The 18,695-nt window shown below is 48.1% G+C and overlaps 7 protein-coding genes across 7 annotated transcripts; 2 read left to right on the plus strand and 5 right to left on the minus strand.

Annotated features, from left to right (window-relative positions):
- Positions 1-386: 386 nt before the first annotated feature.
- E1B28_006026 (uncharacterized protein) lies at positions 387-1,642 on the minus strand (the record flags this gene model as incomplete). Its single annotated transcript, XM_043150634.1, has 7 exons — positions 387-491; positions 549-806; positions 861-931; positions 987-1,260; positions 1,319-1,330; positions 1,385-1,477; positions 1,535-1,642. The coding sequence occupies 7 exons, from the start codon at positions 1,640-1,642 to the stop codon at positions 387-389; spliced, it is 921 nt and encodes a 306-aa protein (XP_043011723.1).
- Positions 1,643-3,239: 1,597 nt separating this feature from the next.
- On the minus strand, positions 3,240-3,736 carry E1B28_006027 (uncharacterized protein; the record flags this gene model as incomplete). Its single annotated transcript, XM_043150635.1, has 4 exons — positions 3,240-3,272; positions 3,332-3,405; positions 3,471-3,530; positions 3,592-3,736. 4 exons carry the CDS (start codon positions 3,734-3,736, stop codon positions 3,240-3,242), a joined length of 312 nt encoding a protein of 103 aa, XP_043011724.1.
- A 277-nt stretch (positions 3,737-4,013) lies between these two features.
- LPD1 (dihydrolipoamide dehydrogenase precursor) lies at positions 4,014-6,033 on the minus strand (the record flags this gene model as incomplete). The annotated part of the gene is made up of 7 exons (XM_043150636.1): positions 4,014-4,079; positions 4,137-4,346; positions 4,406-4,548; positions 4,606-4,804; positions 4,861-5,453; positions 5,622-5,949; positions 6,004-6,033. 7 exons carry the CDS (start codon positions 6,031-6,033, stop codon positions 4,014-4,016), a joined length of 1,569 nt encoding a protein of 522 aa, XP_043011725.1.
- A 264-nt stretch (positions 6,034-6,297) lies between these two features.
- Positions 6,298-10,666, plus strand: E1B28_006029 (uncharacterized protein). Its single transcript, XM_043160743.1, has 13 exons — positions 6,298-6,387; positions 6,440-7,423; positions 7,478-7,872; positions 7,924-7,943; positions 8,009-8,157; positions 8,208-8,604; positions 8,658-8,688; positions 8,744-9,027; positions 9,085-9,193; positions 9,247-9,277; positions 9,328-9,846; positions 9,908-10,206; positions 10,255-10,666. Exons 2-13 carry the CDS (start codon positions 6,518-6,520, stop codon positions 10,373-10,375), a joined length of 3,261 nt encoding a protein of 1,086 aa, XP_043011726.1. The 5' UTR covers positions 6,298-6,387; positions 6,440-6,517; the 3' UTR covers positions 10,376-10,666.
- A 34-nt stretch (positions 10,667-10,700) lies between these two features.
- E1B28_006030 (uncharacterized protein) lies at positions 10,701-13,992 on the minus strand (the record flags this gene model as incomplete). Its single annotated transcript, XM_043150637.1, has 3 exons — positions 10,701-11,612; positions 11,663-11,770; positions 11,824-13,992. The coding sequence occupies 3 exons, from the start codon at positions 13,990-13,992 to the stop codon at positions 10,701-10,703; spliced, it is 3,189 nt and encodes a 1,062-aa protein (XP_043011727.1).
- E1B28_006031 (uncharacterized protein) lies at positions 13,899-15,029 on the plus strand. Its single transcript, XM_043150638.1, has 3 exons — positions 13,899-14,167; positions 14,217-14,314; positions 14,370-15,029. The coding sequence occupies exons 1-3, from the start codon at positions 13,958-13,960 to the stop codon at positions 14,815-14,817; spliced, it is 756 nt and encodes a 251-aa protein (XP_043011728.1). The 5' UTR covers positions 13,899-13,957; the 3' UTR covers positions 14,818-15,029.
- A 1,609-nt stretch (positions 15,030-16,638) lies between these two features.
- On the minus strand, positions 16,639-18,655 carry E1B28_006032 (uncharacterized protein). Its single transcript, XM_043150639.1, has 4 exons — positions 18,431-18,655; positions 18,335-18,376; positions 18,149-18,278; positions 16,639-18,097 (listed from the first exon to the last, which is right to left on the minus strand). The coding sequence occupies exons 1-4, from the start codon at positions 18,555-18,557 to the stop codon at positions 16,921-16,923; spliced, it is 1,476 nt and encodes a 491-aa protein (XP_043011729.1). The 5' UTR covers positions 18,558-18,655; the 3' UTR covers positions 16,639-16,920.
- Positions 18,656-18,695: the final 40 nt, after the last annotated feature.

Genomic DNA, 18,695 nt, shown 5'->3' on the forward strand with positions numbered 1-18,695 from the left:
ATTTATATAGTATTCGAGTTGGTAGGAGACTAAGTACAGTGTATTTGAGGATGCAAGATACTTGAACTTAAGTTTATTCGCCTGTATAGCGACTATCAGCGGAGTTTTAATATCGCTGAACATTCCGACTCTGCCGAGCGTGAAACGCAGAGTTCGCGTGTTCACGGAATTAATCAAATCCCTGTAGTTATCATGGGCTGGTGTACTCTGTACCTCAGGTCCCTGGCAGGGTCGGAAGCTCAATGATTGCGGCTGGAGTCGAGAAAAGGCAAATATTCGGCGAATGAACCAGAAGGATCCGGTGGCGCGAGTCTATTATGATTATCTATATCTGTAAGGTACCCGATATTGAAAGGACCAAACTCAGGTGTTTCAGGACGTGAAATTCACGCTAGATTTAAATGGCTGAATAGAAATGTTCCTGGAAGTTCAACCTCTCCGTCCGCTATGCGTCTAAAAAGGGGCAAGAGGTGAGCACAAATCAACCACAGCTGTCAAGATTTCGATTAGAATAACAATAAGAGAGCAATGGATCGCATCGAACTCACCTCATACCAGTGGAAGTTTACGCGATCAGCCTCTTCTGAATGGGTCGCCACCAGGGTCACGACAGTAACGAGAAAGAGGGCCGTGAACACGATAGTAACAAAAAAGGGCGGAGACCATAATACGATTAACCCGTACGTGAACGTGGCAATAATGAATAGTAGAGACCAACGGGCTACGCCCTGAGGAAGAATGATAGGGATGGTTCTACGGCCCATAAGAGCATCGCCAGAACGGTCCCTGAAGTCCTGCATGTGTCCCTTTGGAAAGAGTCAGTTTTTTTACAGACTCCGGAACGTGATGCCAGGTCTCACAGTAAGGGAGAATATCAATCCGCTCATCATAATTGCGTAGAGAGAATTAGCACTCAATGGCTGATGGTGGCCTTGGCATCAACCGTCAGCTATACCTACGAAGATAATGGATTGTAACAGACGTACCAATTATGAAGGTCGCACCCCAACTGTAGCAAATATAGGCAATCCCGCCCATCGGAGTTTTTAAGAAGGGATTTGCTGCCAGTCCCAATTCGTTATACAGCGTTGTCCCGCAGGAGTAAATGACACTGAGGAGGACCAGGTCATGGCAGAAACTCCAAGCGATTGAGGCGGCGACGACAGCGAGATAAAGTAATCGTCCTTGTTGTACAGTTATTCTCCCTGAAGGAAACGGTCTATAAGGTTTGCATAGGCGGTCTTCCTCCACCCCGACCAGCTGAAAACGGATTCTGTTTTGACTTTGCTGTAACACGTGAAGACATCATATAACCAACCTGGTTTTGAATCTAGTGAATTTGTCAGTTTGAGGATGTTCATGAGCATGCAGAACTTAGGCGCACATTAAACGCCAATAGATGAAGGTTTAGCCAGACGCATGCTGCTACAAACGACCTCAGATCTGTGGGGCCGGCAAGCACCATTCCGGTCAAGATCTATGTATAGCAGGATGAGTACGCGTGTTCTGGATAACATTAGAAGGGACTCCGGACATTTGGTGCGAACACAAGAGGGTAGTCGTTCTTCGTGAAAAGAAACACTGTGTGGAGAAGGTGGGTGACTTGGGCACAAGTAGTTCGTTCGATAATACTTTTGGCCATTTCAGGGTGCACGGGTAGGCCGGGAGGCAAAGACCCCCCGGGGTTTATATACCTATCCTTTGACATCAACTTGGGAAAATTTATACCACAACAAAGAAAAAAAAACGAACTTGCCAAGATGGTTCGGGTATCCGATCACCTGAATGAGAAACGGAGCCTTCGATAAATAAACACGAAGAATTTAACATTTTTTAACATGTGGCGTTCAACGACCGTTGCCGATACTCCTTCGGGCTCTGAGTCGCTCCTTCCTGACCGCCAACCCTTGCACTTCCAGTATGCCAGGGTATCGTCGGGTATCTAGACATGAGAGATGGGAAAGCGAGGCCATTATTTAGAATCAAGAGGTTTTTCTACCTGTATTCATGAACATATGTCATTCCATGTGAGTGTTTCAACAGGTCTTAACAACGAGAATAACCGAATGATTCATCTTTGAAGGGATGGCACTTTCCTCTCCTTCCCGAGAGCATCCTATGTGTTGCACCTAGATCTCACCAAGGCTGTCCAGGTTGAATGGGTTTGCAATGGCTGTCAGCATTAGCGTCCGATTCATTCGATAAAAAAAGCATACCGCTTTACATAGGAATACACGCTTCACTTGATGACCCTCGGTCAGATTCAAAGGGGCAATTTTGGAGTGAAACAAAAAGAACAAAAGTGAAACCCTCCCGAATCATCATTGAGATCAAAAGTAACACCGCTTCACAGGGAAGCGAGGCGTCATCCACAGCAACTTTTTCCGATTCCCTAGGCCCCACTTTTCGCATCAGTAGTACATAGAGCAATTTGCAAAGTAGAGGAACTCCCAGGATACGTTAGAACTTCCGCCATAATTGACACCGAAGTGGGTCTGTTGCGCTACTCCAGGAATTGAATTAGATCAGTTTGTGCACGAAGTTCGAACTGTACTCACCAGTGGGAATATCTACCACGAAGAACTGCCGCAATACCAAGTGCCATTGTTTAGTCGTCAATACGACAATGAACTGTACACTACGATTCGATCAGAACCAAGGAATGGACCTCTGATATTAAGTGCAATTCGCTCCTGCATTTAGAGTCCCAGACGGCCAGCAAGGTTCTAGGGTCTGGTGCAAGGTCTAATAGAATAAGAGTAACAGGGACACTGAGGAAAACAAGGAAAAAACTGGCCAGGGCCGCATTGTGTGTGAATCTCGATTGTTGTCTGTCATCCGGCATTGTATCGGCGAACGGTCTGTGACGTAGCTAAATATGGACTGGCTCGACCTAAAGGGGTTTACATCGGCCCGAAAGAATCAGTAGTCATCCCGAGAAGCAATACCATTGGGCGTTATGGTACTGCGCCTGTCAAAGTGGAACCTCTGGATCTATGCATCAAGGATATGCAATGTAGGGTTTGTGGTCTGCTTGTAATTGCAAGGGATATATGAGTCAGGTCGCGAGGTCCGTGATATCGATATTGTTTCCAATTCGCGATGATTTCGTGCTTGTAGCGAGGTGGTGAATGTCTCGACCGTTTCGTCGCAACACTTGTAGAGGGGACATCACAGAATTGGAGTATTTACACATCTTTGAGTACAACAGTCGGAATTTATTGATACAGAGCGTAGTCTTAGACAGTCTTGTGAGCACTATCGTTGGGGGCCTACAGAAAGGAAGAGTCAATCGAACGTCAAATGGTCTATAACCAGGGGGATACACCACCTGATCCGTGATACCCAGAACCTTAGCAAGGGCATTGAATTCTTCCTGGGTCGGCTTGACTTTGCCAGTGCAAACTGTAAAGGCGGGAGGTGGAACGATCGGTGGACATGGTGAATGCGTAAATCGAACGTTGCCTCACCATCTGTTACATGTTGCTCGGTCTGTCCAATGCTCTCCGCGATCTGGGCGTACGATAGTCCTAAACGGCGAGAGAAGAGATCATTTGAAGATCCTCTTGTGTGGAGGCAGTGAGCGCTCACCTTTCTTGGTTTTCGCATTATTTAAAGCAGCGCACTGAGGATTGGGAGCCATTATGGTCGTTTGGAGCGGATGGATGAAGATAGTTTGATGTGTGGCACCGACGTATTTGTACTGCACTGCGTGCACTGATCGATGCGATATCATTGGTTTGGCGGGAAGGTCATGAGGCACCCCATGGTAGCGCCCCCCTTGTGCGTATAAAAGATTTTTTTCAGATCATCAAACTCACCGGATGATTCTTCTAGGTAGGGTGAAGCTAAAGTCGGTGACGAACCCTGCCCATACGCTACCACGTTAGCAGTCGGTAGTATCGAAAACAACGCTGTGAGCTCTTCGAACGGGGGACACATAAGTGTGAATCTAAGTTAAGTAACATATGGTACGATAAAAGACTTCAAATGTTCAGTAACACCTCCAACGTCTACTGGTGTATGGGCTTGGAGAAGGCGGCCATACATGCCTCTTTGAAGGCTTCGCTTAACGTGGGCTGTGTAAAGAAAAAAAAATTGACAACAGATCAAGAGCACGAAACGTCGAAACGTACATGAGCATGAGTTGTCCTCGCCACATCTTCGGCGCTAGCACCGTACTCCATAGCCAATACTCCTTCAGCAATCATCTCGCCAGCGTTGGGACCGATGATATGGACACCGAGAATACGATCAGTCTCCTTCTCGGCAAGGATTTTCACAAAGCCATCCGTGTCAAGATTGGTTTTGGCACGAGAGTTGGCTGTGAAGCTGAATTTGCCAACCTACACGAGTGCGATCAAGTTCGTAAGAAGGCGACAACAAAAGGTAATTCAACACATACATTGTACTGGACACCGTCCTTCTTGAGTTCTTGTTCAGTCTTCCCTACCCATGAGACCTCTGGATGTGTGTAAACGACCGAAGGGATAGCGTTGTAGTTGACGTGACCGTGGCCAGTCTTGATATATTCAATAGCGGCGATACCTGTTGGATGTGAACGAATAAGTCTCTTGCCAGCATAACAGGACAAGTTGTGCATACCCTCTTCTTCCGCTTTGTGCGCCAACATGGGGCCGAAGGTAACATCTCCGATGCACTTGATGCCTTTAACGCTGGTGTTGAATTGATCGTCAATGATGATGCGGCCCTTGGGGTCGACCTCGACGCCAATAGCTTCTAGATTGAGGCCTTCAGTGTATGGTCGTCGGCCGATAGCAACGAGAACAACATCGGCGTCAATCTAGATATATAATCAGGCGCAATTTCAACGAAAATGCCAAAGCAGCTGTGACTGACCTCTTCCTCTTTGCCACCCTTAGCGGCTTCGACCTTGACCACAACACCATCCCCATTAGCGCTCTGCACTCTCTGACCAGCGACTACTTTGGTGTTCAACTTGAACTTCAAGCCCTGCTTCTGCAATAACCTCTGGAATTGCTTCGCTACCTCCTCGTCGATACCCGCGCCACCGATACTTCCGAGGAACTCTACAACCGTAACCTCTGCCCCCAATCGACTCCATACCGATCCCAACTCCAATCCAATAACGCCTCCGCCGATAACAACCATTTTTTCCGGAACTCTCTCCAAAGAGAGAGCACCGGTGGAAGAAACTACAACCTTTTCATCAATAGCTGGGACAGCACCACCTGGGAAAGGTGTGACCTCAGAACCAGTGGCAATGATGGTGTTTTTAGCAGTAAGTGTAGTCGTTGAGTTATCCTCGTTGAGGACAACAGAGATCTCGGTAGGTGATTGGAAGGAAGCAGTGCCCTTGACATATGTGACCCCGTTTTGTTTGAAGAGGAATTCGACCCCTTTGGTGAGGCCGGTGACTGATGCGTCCTTGGCGGAAAGCATAGTCGGGAGATTGAGGGAGACTTCGGAAACTGCAAGAAACATCGGAGGTTAGCTGCTCGTTCGGGTCTTTTGTCGTGACGAATATGAACAAAGAAGTAGCATCATAAACAGAATGAAAAACTCAAGCCCAGACAGTGGAATCGTAACATTGAATTGGATATAAAGCACATCTTCGTTCGGAGCAATAGGTCACGTACCATCAATCCCTCTCCTCTTGAAGTCATGTTGAGCTTGGTGGTATAGGTGGGAGTTGTTCAACATGGCCTTTGATGGGATGCATCCCACATTCAAGCAAGTCCCTCCGAGCGATCCCCGCTTTTCGACGCAAGCGGTTCGGAGACCGAGTTGTGCTGCCTTAATGGCTGCCACGTATCCACCGGGTCCCCCCCCTATAACTACCACGTCGTAGGGCTCATTTGAAGTGGATGCATAACCACGTTGAAACTGAGAGAATGTAGGAAACTGAGATGCCCTCGAGCTTGAAACGGAAGTAGGGAATCTGGATTGACGGAGACGAGAAACACTCTGGAGAGACACCCAAGTTGAGAAATTTTTAGATGAATGAAGTAAAGGACTCACCCGTTGGGCTGTTCTGTGAAGCTGCAACATTGAACGCGATGAAGAGGAGGTAAGTATTAAAGTAATAAAACAAAGAGGCCTGCCGAGGTCCGGTATGCTCCGGAACAAGCCGACGACTCGGATGATATGCCGTACAAGGACCATCCCTTACTCAAAAGTCATGTACAATGATATCTAACGTGCAAGTACTTATTATAAGGCGAGCTCATGTAGCAGTACAATATTCCAAGTCACGGTTTATACACTGATAGTGAGGTACTTGTAAGCGAACGCACTCAATTCACACGCGTTGTCACTCTACTGTCGGCATCGACAACCATACATAGCTCATCGGGCCATAGCTGTACATACGCGTTTGGACGCGTTCTTGGGAATATTTTCATAGTGAGTGCTTGAATGAATGTCATCCATTCTCGTTATTCAAGTATTCCCATAGCCATCTCAAGCTCAAGCTCAAGCTACACCCCGACCCTGAGCAACTACAAACGTGCAGTGCGAGCCCCACTCTACTATCATGTCGACCGTGGGCGGTCCCAAGACCACGGGGAAGGACTCGAAGAGGATGACTATGAGCTCTATTCCATCGATATCGTCCAAGATTTCCACGCCAGGCAATCGTCGTCTTTCCACCCCGGTAACAAGCTCGAAAACAACGCCGTTGTCTCCGTTGTCCCCATCTCCGTTGGGCATGAGCATCAGTAATGGTAGTCTGACCAGGCCAAAGGCGACCCCTTCGGTTGCAAGTAGACGGTCTGTGGTGCGACCTACGCCGTTGTATGCCAGCAAGGCGCCACCTCACGACAATGAACATTCAACCTCGACGACAACTCCCACTCGACCCAGAATCACCTCGATGCTCTCCACTCCCCCTCGAACACGTGTTTTATCCTCTGCTGTCAAACTTAGCCCACGGGTGCCCTCCGAATCGATCCAGTCTCCGTCAATCAGCGTCAGCCAACATAATCCAGGGGTTGGACTAGGTTTGCCTGACAGCACCAACCTCACACCTAAATCCTCTCCACAGCGTTCCCTGAGTGCACACGTTATCACTTCTCCGACGAAGGGTACACCACCCGCACGTTCCTTATCTGAATTCACTCTGCCGACCGCCAAGTCCCAGTCGACACCTCCGTCTAAACAAACGACACCTAAATCTCGTCGAACAACTAGTATAGTTTCTCCACATGTTCGCGAAGCAGAGAAGCCAAAGCTTCTCTCTGAATCTCCTGCGATCTTCGGAAAATTGAACGGCGGCAATAATAACTCAGGAGAGATAGATGTGGGAGTGAGCAGCCCGGAGAACCACTTTTTTTCTGTGTCTGCGCCTTCTGGGATTCCCTCTGTATGGGGTGGAGATGACGATATCTCATTGGATATGATTACAGAGGATGCGGGCGAGCTGGGTGAAGCAGATGAAGATGTGAGTACCGATTGTCCCTAGTTCCCGAACAGATTGAGACTGAAGTTCCTGCAGCTGCTTCCCCTTTTGACTCAAATATCGACCCTTCACTCCCAGAAGATCACGTCGTACAAGAGGCTTCTCGAACGTGCTCAGTTATCGTCCGCCGCTCAACTTCATGCGCTACAAGCCGAGATACACATGCTTCGTCAACAACTGCAATCACGCGGGCAACAACCACAGAATACTCTGGAGATTGATGTGTTGTGCTCGAATTGCAGTGCTACCAACAGGGGTTATTGGGGTGGCTTGCGTCAGGATTTAGACGAGGTTGGAGGGGAGGTGGACGGTACCGATGAACTCCTGAAAGCATTGAATGGGCAAAAGGGACCCAACGGAAAGTGGGGTTTCGATGAGAAAGCCGTAAGGAGGGTTGTGAAGAGAATGGGAAGAGAGGCGAGAGGTCGGCTGTAAGTACCTTACCCTCCCTGCTCATTTGGTATCTCAACGCTCCGCATCAGCATTTCGATCATTGTAGATGGTTTGTACATTTCCCGTTTCAGCATCATCTTGTCTGACAATACTCCCAAACTCCCCAACGGCTAGCTTCCCATCCAGGCGATATTCCTCTCCAAATTTTGCTACTCCAGAAATATCTCAAATCCACTTATGACATCCTCGGAAACCTTGCAACCAATTTAGCTTTACGGGTCCTCAAAGAGTTCACCGTAAGTGAGGTCGTCAAGTTAGCTAGAGTACGTACTTTATCCTATATTCCATTGGCCCTCTTACCCTTGCATTTCAGGTCAGTAAGACTTGGTACGAAGTCGTTCATCATCCTTCTCTGTGGCGATATTACTCTATCTGCCTCACCTCTACCGACCCAGTACCACTGCAGCCACCGCCAACGCCCCAGGGCTGGTTCCCGTTATACAAATCCTTGCATCACCTCCAATCCAATTTGGCGCATGCGTTACCGCAAAGGATTGCCTTCCTCAATGGTCATACCAATTTTGTCACTGTTCTGATGTTGAGAGGGAGACGACTCGTTAGTGGAAGTTACGACGAGAGTATCCGATTCTGGGAATTACCTGAAAGACAAGAAGTTGGTGTTGGACTGGGTAAGAATGGTATGGCGGAGTGCAAGAAGGTTTTAAAGGTCGGTAAAGTAGTCAGTTGTTTGGATTGGTTGATTGATGAAGGTGAGTGTTTACGGGATCCTGATATGGAATCTAGCGCTCATCGTTCTTCAAAGAAGTGTTTGTTGTCGGTTTTCACGATGTTGGGTGAGTTTTACTGGTCTGAGTGTCCGACGTAAGCTGCATCTGAACGCTTTCTTAGTCGAGTACACCTTTACTCTTCCCTCACGTATACTCTCCTCCAGCAGCTATCAGGTCATCTGAACGGCATCAGGGCCGTCGCTCTCAGCTCAAAGAACTTGGTCTCTGCGGGTGCGGATAAAGCGCTGGTATGCTGGGATTGGCGCGCCGGACAGAAGATAGTCCGGTTCGGTCAGCAAACCACGATCAACATTGGTGTGCAGATAATTGCAGGTGCTACGAGGGAAGAAGGCGAACGAGTGGTCAGTGTTACGATTGATGGAGTGGTCAGAGTGTTTAGTATCGGTAAGTTTCAATGGTTTCATGTATTCCACTTCCTCAGAACATGCACCATCTTTTTAGAGCGTCGCGAAATGATTTCTCAGTTTAAATTGTCGGAACTCGGAGGTAGCGACCCAATTCTGAATTCCAGATTACTCAATGTTGGCACAGCCCCGAACAATATGCTTCAGTACGTATAGTAAATTTCGATACCGACCTTATCCTTATCAACGTCCTTCGCAGATGGTTTGCCGCCAAAGGAACTCAAATGACGGTAACTGCTTGGCCTATGGGATGACACGCCGTTGACATGTTCTCTCACAGTGTGCCACTAAATCTGTCATCCTTCATCTGCAATGGCAAGAGGAAACATCCTCTGAACAAGCTAGCAATGGAACCAAGTCTAACTCTGGCGCAAACACGCCGATCACTTCAACTCGTCCACCCATCCGTCCTCGTACTTCCTCTTCTCTCGCCAAATCAACCTCTTCAATTCCAAGTGCACCTTCCAGACGTTCCTCTTTATTTGCTTCTCCCGGGGCAAATAGTGGAAGTGGCTCTAGCCCTAGTGTGGCCAGTAAAGGTCGCGTCAGTCGCGCCAAAACACCCACCACGCCCATTAGCCCGAGTTCGACATTATCACCTACATTAACAAGTTCATCCATCGCTGCACCCTCACCGTTGTTTCCAATCCATTTTGGTCGTGCAGCAATCTTGACTGCGCCACCTAAGCTGATAGCGATAGTGGAGACACCTGATGTTGCTATCGGTGCGGTCGACCCACAGAAAAAGAGAGTTGTAACCGCAACGAGGTTCAGTTCCAGAGCGGGTGCGGACAGAAGAGTAGGATTCGTCTTACATAACTCGATCACGCGTCGCTTAATGGATAACCTGTGTTTTTTAGATTCTGATGTCCATCCATGAAGAGAAGCTCAAACCCCTCCGAGACTCGGACGCAGACCCAAAAGACGAGGATTTAGAGGAAATGCTTACTCCTTCCGTTGACATCGACACGAATGTGACTACTGTAACAGGTGCATGGGCAGCACTTGCCGATCATGCTAGCAGTGAGACGGGGGTGAAAGGCCTGATTGGTCGTTTACCTCCCAAATTTCAGGGTTTAGCTACACCCGAAAAGAACCCAATGTCAATGCAATTAAGTCATGAGGAGGTCGTGGTAGGCTGCGCAGATGGAACTATTTAGTAAGTTTACGAATCGCAATTTCACGTAGCGATGCTTACTGTTGTCAGTGTCATGAACTTTGTAGGCTATGAATATCTACGGGCGTTGTCGAAAAAACTTGAAGATGAAGAAATACAGGAGGACGAGGAGGGAGACGGAATACTAGACGATGAAGACGCAGAATATTAGTCAGATCTCTATGCTATCGTGTTTTCGGAATCATACCCGTGCATTCTGCAATCACTATGGGTTGTGTTTAATGGGAGGGGAGAGCGAATTCGCGCTCGGAAATACCAACACGTCTTCTGAATGCCAATCGACCCTTCAAGAGGCCAATTTAACGGTACCACTAGCTTTTAATGGGCAAATAATACAATACAACATACTTATTGATATCATGTTAGATACAGAGCGAGGAAAACGCAACACACATAACTTAGCTTGAGCCAAGGTGCCCATAATAGATATGATCTTCGATTCCCTATCAAAAAAGGATAAGTAATGACTCGGGTCGTCAATGGATACGAACTTCACGTGTGTCAGAATAATAGTGGCACAGTCCCTGTCCCTTGTTGTCCATCAGCATGCATCGAAAGACTTGCTTCTCAGGATCATCATGATTCTGTCCTGCGCGGTCCCTCTCTGTTTTCAACATGTTGAGGTCTTTTGTTAAGCGAACCACTTCGGCTTTCCAGGTTCCCAAGTGCTTTTCTTTCTCAGCAGTAGTTGACTGAAGACTGGCCTCGAGGGCTTCGATCTGTAAATCCCTGCTCTCCAACTCCCCTTCCAGGGATTCAACCTGTTTACGCAATTCGGGTTCCTGGGCTGCTCGTCTTCGAATTTCATCATTCGTTCGCTTGTCCTTCTCCATGATAAAACTAGCAAGGTTATAGGCCTGCTTGGCATTGTCTTCCAAAAACTTGATTCGTTCTTGAAAGGTGGCCTTGACCATCGCCACACCCTCTTTGGCTTGACTTTCGGCGATTTGAACTCGCTGCTCGAGTTCTATATTTTCCTTTCGAACCTCTGTGACAAACCCGGACGCCTTGGACCACTCCTCTCTGAAAAAATCCCTATCTTTCTCGAGGCTAGTTTTGTCAGATTGGGCCTTGTTCAAAGCAGCCTTGAGTTCCTCGGCGAATCCGGTGGTAACTAGCACATCCGGAGTTGGATCGGAAGAGACAACAGCGGCCAAACGAGCAACTGCGAGAGTCTCCTCAAGTGTTTCTATCTTCGCGAGAAGCACCTGTTTCTCCTCCTTTTCGAGCCTGACGTTTGTTTCCAAACGACAAATCTGTTCGTTCTTTTCGCGTAAAGTTTCCGGAAGCTCTCGCTGCAAATACCTCTCGGACCGCTCTTTAGCAAGGGCATTTTCTAGAACTGTGAGCTTGTTCAGCGCATTTTTCAGCTCCTCCGTGAGCGGATGCTAGAGGAAAAACAATGAATCTAGGTCAAAAAGGTGAACTAAGCACTTACTTTCCCCTCGTAATTACTCGCAACCTTAGAGGTGTTAGTCCTCTTCAAACTGACCGGGGAGCTCGCGCCTGTTTCTAAACTTGGATTTTGTGAATCTAAAATAGCCGGCTGTAATATTGAAAGTGAAAATTGGAACGAATAACAACAAAGAATTCACGAACCCGATCGTTATAATGAAAATCGACATTGTCAGGTCCCTCCGAAATAAGATGGTCGTCTATCGGATCGTCCATGCCAATGTCAAGTGCAACATCATCCCCTTCAGCACACGAGTGAGCCGACCTAGCAACTTGGCTCAGCGTTCTCTTCTTTGGTGGTCCACCGCCATTCTGGGTCCACACCCTCGCTTTTCTCGCTTTTTCAGACATTGCGAGGCCTTCTTCCCGTACCCTCGCAGAATCCTGGCGATCTTTTCGCGTTTGTGCTTCTTTCCTGGACCTCGGTGAAAGTGCCCTGGTCGTGGTGCCCTTCTCAGGTGAGCTGAACTGTTCAATGGTATCGTCCACATCTTCCACATCTTCCCTTTCAGGCCGAACGGTTTGTAGGTACGGCACAAAGTGGGAAGGAGAGACAACAGGTACAGGTTTGAGGGATTTATCCTGAGCCGATCCATTACGCTTTTCTCGTTCGTTGGATGATGATACTGACTGCTTTGGTGATGACAGAATGCTTGCCTTGCTGGGGGACGACCGAGGTCTCATTTTAGAAACTAGTGTCACTCGTTCAGGAGGACGTTGAGTATTGGTAGATGATTGCGTCTCTGTTTCGGGAACAATCTCAGATGCGTCAACCGCAATCTTTAGATGCATCTCCGCTGTCCGCGATTGAGGTGATTCCTGATCGGGAGAGGATGGCTTGAATGAAGTGGGGAGGGGAAGAGTGCCATTCTTTTCGAAACCGGAGTGCAAAACTCCGCCATGCCCGGTCTGAGGTGACCGTTGACATGCAGGAGATCCCTTGACAGTTTCTTCGGCCCTCATTCTCTGTTCCTCTTCATCGACTTCGCGGCAAAAGTCATCGTATTCCTTAAGGCGAGCTACAGCACCTGGTGATAACAACGGAGAAACAGGGCGAGTTACTGCGACTTGCGCATTCAAATTATGGATGGCATTGGCACCCGATATTGGACCAGACTCGTTCTGCAGCAATACAGGTTGAATGAGTCCCAAATCTTGCCGTAGATGACAGTCTTCTTGTGATGTCCGGGTATTGGAACGGGTTGGCGATGGCTTCTCCATAACTTCAGCAACTGGAGGAGTATCATCGGAGGAATCTACTGAGTTGTCGACATCGGAGGTACCGGTATATACGCGCAAACCATGCGTCAATTTAGTCGTAGCAGGGCGTTGACGAGGTGACGGTGGAGAATTGGAGATAGGCTGGCCGCCGCCAGTCACCTTCTCTTTTCCCCTGACCGGCGTAGGACCACCAGGTCCTTGCTTAGATCCGCTTTCCTCTCCTTTAACTTTTCCACGGCCAGGAGATCTCCTGTTCGGTTTCTCATCAATGTCGGAAAGGTGTACTTCAGCTGCTGAACCATCCTCTGAGGCGTAGACCTCTCTGATTTTCCTTCTTTTGTTTTCACGGGAAGGCTGAGGGTTGCCTGCTGTCTTGCGTTTCTTGACTGAAGGACCAGCGGTGGGGGGATCGTCCCAGACAGGATTTGCTTGTAAAGTTGTTCGCTTTCCACGGGAACGTTGCGCTTTCGTGGAGGGACTTTGCGTTGTAGATTTGTAATGCAAAGCTTTGGAAATTTCTGAGATCGGCGTGTTCGAAGCTGGAAAGTCAATAAGTCGATTAGGAGAAATATTATGATGGGGATGGCGCGCACCCGAGGCTCTCATCCTCGCCTTCTTCTTCTTCCATTCATGAACCAAGTCATTCGTACAATCATGTTTTGGCACCCAACTTTGTGGCCAAGGTCTCTTCGTTTTTGGGTCCTTTCCTGCCCATTTGACTTTGTACCCTTTAGAGTTCTCATCTGTTATCTCAATGACACGGAATAGCTGTTGGTCGTCGTCCTCCCTCGGTACGAACTGAGTATCTGGCTCGGATATCTCGAGAGACGTTTCGTTTTCTTCGGATCCCATACAACGTAGAATGAGTGGCAATTTCAGTTCGCCGGTATGTCGAGTGAAAGTTGAGGAAATGGGACCGCCGGAAGTGACAGTAATTACGTACATCACATGATCGCAATTCTGATCATCTGCATTTCGACTCAGCCTCTTTTCCACTACCTTCATCCCTCCAGTTAGACTGTGAGTTTCAACTCTTCCTCTTAGGCTCAAGTTTGCTATGGCGTGTTCCTTCTTCACTCGCATTTTGGGCATGATATTGTTCATCATTCCGATGACGCTCGCAGGCGTCTACATCACTGAACCTTGGGCTGATAGCAAGTGGACTGCTTGCCAATGTCAGACGCTCAGTTGGAAAGATGACGCTCATCCCCCACATTTATTCCATATGACTGGACCCGCGGTCGCCGACCTTTATACCGAAGCCGGTGTGAGTAGGCGTCGTTCAGGTGCATTACTTTTTCGCTAAATTTCTCTAGCATTATACCGCTAGCGTGCAAATCGATGATATCAAAAGCGGTAGTGTGACGGTTTGCCTGCCTGATCCATGCACGATTGAATACCGAAGCTCACAGTAGTAAGATGTCCCGTGCATCCTCGCCGCCTTTCTGCTAAGAATTTCTCGTATTTAGCGAAGTTCGTATCAACGCTGACGATAAAATCTATTGGTCCCACTCTTTCAACATTACGAACATACGCTGTTCCCCAAACGCTTGTAACCCACAGAAACACCCACAAGCTTTCGTTGCAGCTGAATCCGACACCATCCTTTCTGATGCCCGTACGAAATCTTCCGCTTCAAGCGAAATTCTCCATCAAACTACTGTTCCTCTTGCTGTTACCTCAAGCCCAGTCATCGGTGTACCTCAAAACAAGCCATCCGTTTCAACAGCTTCGACCGTTCCTGCAGCTTCTTCGGACACTCCCCTCCAGCCTGCAAGCTTTGGGCTCCAGAGTCATCGTAACGGCGCTTCAACTCGTTTTACTAAAAGTGGACATTGGCTAGACTCTGAGAAGATGAAGTTCCGTTTAGTGTTCATCGTTTGGCCAGCTCTGGTCGGAATCTCGATGGCACTTTGATTTGACCTCCCCAATCTACCTTCTCCGTCCATTGATGACCTGCTCCCCTTCTTTGGTTGTACTCGATCATCGATTTGTATTGGAACTTTCCTTTTGATATCCTCTGTACTATCGTACTTGTCCTACTTTGATTTACTGTATTCTCGCATCACTATACCAGCGTCCCCTTGTATCCTGTAATATCCCTTCTCATTCACAACCACAGATGACCATTGAACTATTGATCGATTGGAGTTTAGGCCTTAGGATCCGGTACTTTTCAAGAATTCAAAATTTACACGGTCTCGGGCTCTTCTTCTGACAGTCTCTCATTCTCCCTGATGTTTGAATTTACTCGTTTCAAGACCATTCAACGACCATTCAGTTGACTTTCACTCATCGGAAAACGTTTTTTACAACCACGTCATTACCTCCCTGCGGAGGATTGAAAGTTCGAGCTATGCCTTTACCACTGTTGCTGCGCACTTTGAATAACATCCTCTTGGCTCCCGTGCTTTTCGTTCGACTTTGGACGCGACTAGGCTCCGTAGCACATCAACAGCTTTCATATAAACCGGAAGCTGAAGTGGGAACAAACGCGCGACGGAGCTTCAAGGGTGAAGGCTGCGGGAAGGCGATGAGGTACCAAACGACACTTAACAGACATCTCTCTTCCTAATTTGCATTCCACTCATCCTTGAACTATGCCCGCTTTCAGTGGTATTCCAGGACTGTACCTCTGCCTCGCGGCGACTATTCTGCTTGTCTTCGTGAGTCTTCTGCGTTAATTCCTGTTAAGGAACCATAATTCATCCCTATCTTCAATACCGTAATAGGTGTCCGCCTCGTCTCCGACATGGGAGTCTATATACTTCCTGCAGGCGGAGACGGAACTTTGAGAGTACGATTTGGTGTTTTAACTTTTCGGTTTTACTAACTCAGCCGCACACATCGGATACCAAGATATCAACCTGAGACGGCTGGGATTAAAGTGAGCCATTACCATTGCAAGGTCCAAGCCACGTTTTCATACCGTTTCGGCATTCAAGTCCTCCTGATCGGCACCACTCGCCTCGAAAACCTATCGACTGCACTAATTCTTCATCCCATAGGTCAGCACAACGTTACTTCATTCACCTTAGGATCAGAGACTGACGATCAGTGTAGCCGCAGGTTTTGGAGGGATTGCTACTCTTTTCGGCCTCTGTGGAGCTAACTATCATCGTTCCGCCACGGTTTCGATGATGATGTTTGCAGGTGAACTTCTACTTTCCCGACCCAATAATAAATGACTCTAGCGAATACACCACAATTTAGGCTTGGCTACGTTGACTGCTCTCGCCGCCTGGATCATCGATATGGTCCTGTTTACGGTGCTCCGAGGTCAATTTCGCCAGCAGGATATCCCAGCTGACTTTGGGAACGCTACGTAGATGGCGTTAGTAGCATTCGTTGGGTTTGGTCTCGCTTTCGCTTTCATGCAGGGTCTGCGGAAGCTATAAGTAGGAGGAGTAAATCCCAGACCTCCAGTGCCTAATAATGTACCTAACCTTCAAGGACAGTGATTATGGACACTTTTCGGATGTTACTTTTCTTTTTCGTGATCGTGACCTGAAAGACTCTAGTTTCTACCTGCTGTATACTTACTAAACTGACGCCAGGTACTTCCCTGTAATAGATGCCTTGAGACCTCGATGTAAGCATTCGGCTCTTTACGCCATATATGTATAGCGCCTCTGGTCGCTGACTGCCGCATTATTTGGCCTGTGCTGGCTGCAGATAGCCCCATTCTTTATAGATTTGAAACACGGGAAGACTCGAAACATTTCACCCATGCGTAAAGTTGGACATCACCATACCCAAGTAGATTGAGTGTGGCGATTCAAGCTTTTCTTGTTACTATATTTATGTAAACCCGATCGGCGAACAACAAGGTATAAAACATTAGAAGTAAAGGTAGGTGTAACCACATACAAGTTGCAAGCGTAGGAAGCAAGAAAACGATATAAAGAGAACAATAATACGTACATACCATATGTGATCATAACTTTAAACCTGCTCATATTCACAAATAACCATCGAAACCTGAGCCGAAAGGACAAAAAAAAACAAGAGAAAAACAAATCAAGCACGTCCTATCACCCCAGCGGACCCGATCCCCCCGACAGCCTCCAATCTCTCTTCCAAACCTCTCCCAAGCCCCTCGCGTTCCCATTCCCCTCCAACCAACCCGAGATCATCCAACATCTCTCGTTCCTTGACACTTGTCACCACACCAGGGGATCCCTTGATGCTTGGAGCATTGCTGCCCGCATGAGTAGAGGGATGATCCGAAGAAACAGGATAACCAGCAACAGGCGGAATGTGGGGTGGAGGTTCAACGGAGGTCGTCAAAGATGACAAGGGAACCGTAGATAGCGGCGTGGATGTAAGCAGGTCGTTGTACGACATGAAAGAAAGCCGTTTGGCAACTTTTTGAGAGTGTGAAGTCGGAGATGAAGAGGAAAGCGTTTGGTTAGCCTGACGTGGTGAAGAGGGGATGGACTGAGACGGGGAAGATGAAGGGGCGGTCGTTACAGAACGTGGAGGAGATGTTGAAGCATTGAAAGTGAACGAAGAGGGAGAGAAAGACGAGCCATAGCCAGCTTCAACCGCACTCGGTGGTGGCGCGTTTGGGATGACGGGTGAAATCAGTATATCTCGGTCAGGTGAATCAGGGAGCTCAGGCGCCTTTTCACGAGTTGTGGTCTTTGGTGAATTCTCTACGGAGCCAGAACCAACTGAGGAAGTAGTGGAGTAGTACGTGGAAGTGGGTGTTGCGGCTGATATCGATCCTGGCGTTTGGCTAGCTGGTAGTGCATCTTGCTTTCCAACATTAGTGGAAATGGTAGGACGTGGTGAAGTGGCTGATGTCGTTTGGTGTGGATGGGGAGGCGAGCTGGAAACGGGAATACTCAATAACAGACTCCCCGCCCCTTGGCCAGAGGCTAAACCGGGAGAAGGACTTCGGCTCCTTAAGCTCATCGGACTCCTGCCGCCAGCACCTCCATCCGTAAGCATAGTAACTGTCGGCGCTTCAACAGCGACTTGCATCTGATCACCCTCGTCTTGTAGTCCAGCAAGAATTTCTGCTGCCGAATCCAAAACGGATGGTACAGATTGCTCTTCTAATTTGACACGTGGAATTCTATGAGGGTTGTGAGGATGAGAAGCTGCTGAGGCTGTGTGGAGAAGCTGAGATGGCGAGGGCGAAATAATGGGTTCAATATCACGCTCAAATATTGCGCTCGAAGACGAGTGGCTACAAGAGTGTATGAGCGAATGGTACCAGAGAATATGAGCATCAACATACACAGATGTGGGACTGCTCGGGATCGAGGCAGGCGATCTACTTCCAACTCTCTGAGAAACCCTTCGCGACGAGGCGGAAGGGGCATGGAGTGCACCCGCTGAGGTCATATGTCGCAAATCCATTACCATTTCTGCTTTGTAAAAGAGGATTAGATTGCAACAGAAATCAAGTTCAGTTCACACCCACCAGGTCGACCGTGGCTTTGCAGACCGTGAAGTTGACCGTTCTCTATGGGGGGAAAAAGAATCAGTACCTCCTGTATGTCCAGATTAGAGTATATACCCGAACGAGAAGGACCTGAGGCCTGGATGGGATTAGACTCGTGCATGTTGGGAGAAACAGCCAGGGCAGAGTTTGTAGGTTGATTAGAATGGGAAACTGGATAGAAAGGTGCGGGTGATGAAGCCATGCTTCAGAGTGCAGGATGTCGTTAGAATAAGACCTTTCTCTTATCAGAGTTAAAGACTTGGACCAGCGAATGGTGGTGGTGGTGTCTGGTAAAGCTGCAAGGGACACCTCAGATTACCTCACGTGGTAATAACACAAT

Source organism: Marasmius oreades, chromosome 3 (assembly GCF_018924745.1).
Source record: "Marasmius oreades isolate 03SP1 chromosome 3, whole genome shotgun sequence".
In the NCBI taxonomy this organism is placed as follows: Eukaryota; Fungi; Basidiomycota; class Agaricomycetes; order Agaricales; family Marasmiaceae; genus Marasmius; species Marasmius oreades.

Excerpts from the sequence above, each read along its gene's own strand:
- E1B28_006029 (XM_043160743.1), top strand. The coding sequence starts at position 6,518 with ATGTCGACCGTGGGCGGTCCCAAGACCACGGGGAAGGACTCGAAGAGG. Across the intron at positions 8,605-8,657 it reads GGATTGGTTGATTGATGAAG|AAGTGTTTGTTGTCGGTTTT; the intron begins GTGAGTGTTTAC and ends CGTTCTTCAAAG. Across the intron at positions 9,028-9,084 it reads GGTCAGAGTGTTTAGTATCG|AGCGTCGCGAAATGATTTCT; the intron begins GTAAGTTTCAAT and ends CCATCTTTTTAG.
- E1B28_006031 (XM_043150638.1), top strand. The coding sequence starts at position 13,958 with ATGGCGTGTTCCTTCTTCACTCGCATTTTGGGCATGATATTGTTCATC. Across the intron at positions 14,168-14,216 it reads ACCTTTATACCGAAGCCGGT|CATTATACCGCTAGCGTGCA; the intron begins GTGAGTAGGCGT and ends AAATTTCTCTAG. Across the intron at positions 14,315-14,369 it reads GAATACCGAAGCTCACAGTA|CGAAGTTCGTATCAACGCTG; the intron begins GTAAGATGTCCC and ends TCTCGTATTTAG.
- E1B28_006032 (XM_043150639.1), bottom strand. The coding sequence starts at position 18,557 with ATGGCTTCATCACCCGCACCTTTCTATCCAGTTTCCCATTCTAATCAA. Across the intron at positions 18,279-18,334 it reads GCAAAGCCACGGTCGACCTG|AAATGGTAATGGATTTGCGA; the intron begins GTGGGTGTGAAC and ends TTTACAAAGCAG. Across the intron at positions 18,098-18,148 it reads CCGAGCAGTCCCACATCTGT|CCACTCGTCTTCGAGCGCAA; the intron begins GTATGTTGATGC and ends ACACTCTTGTAG.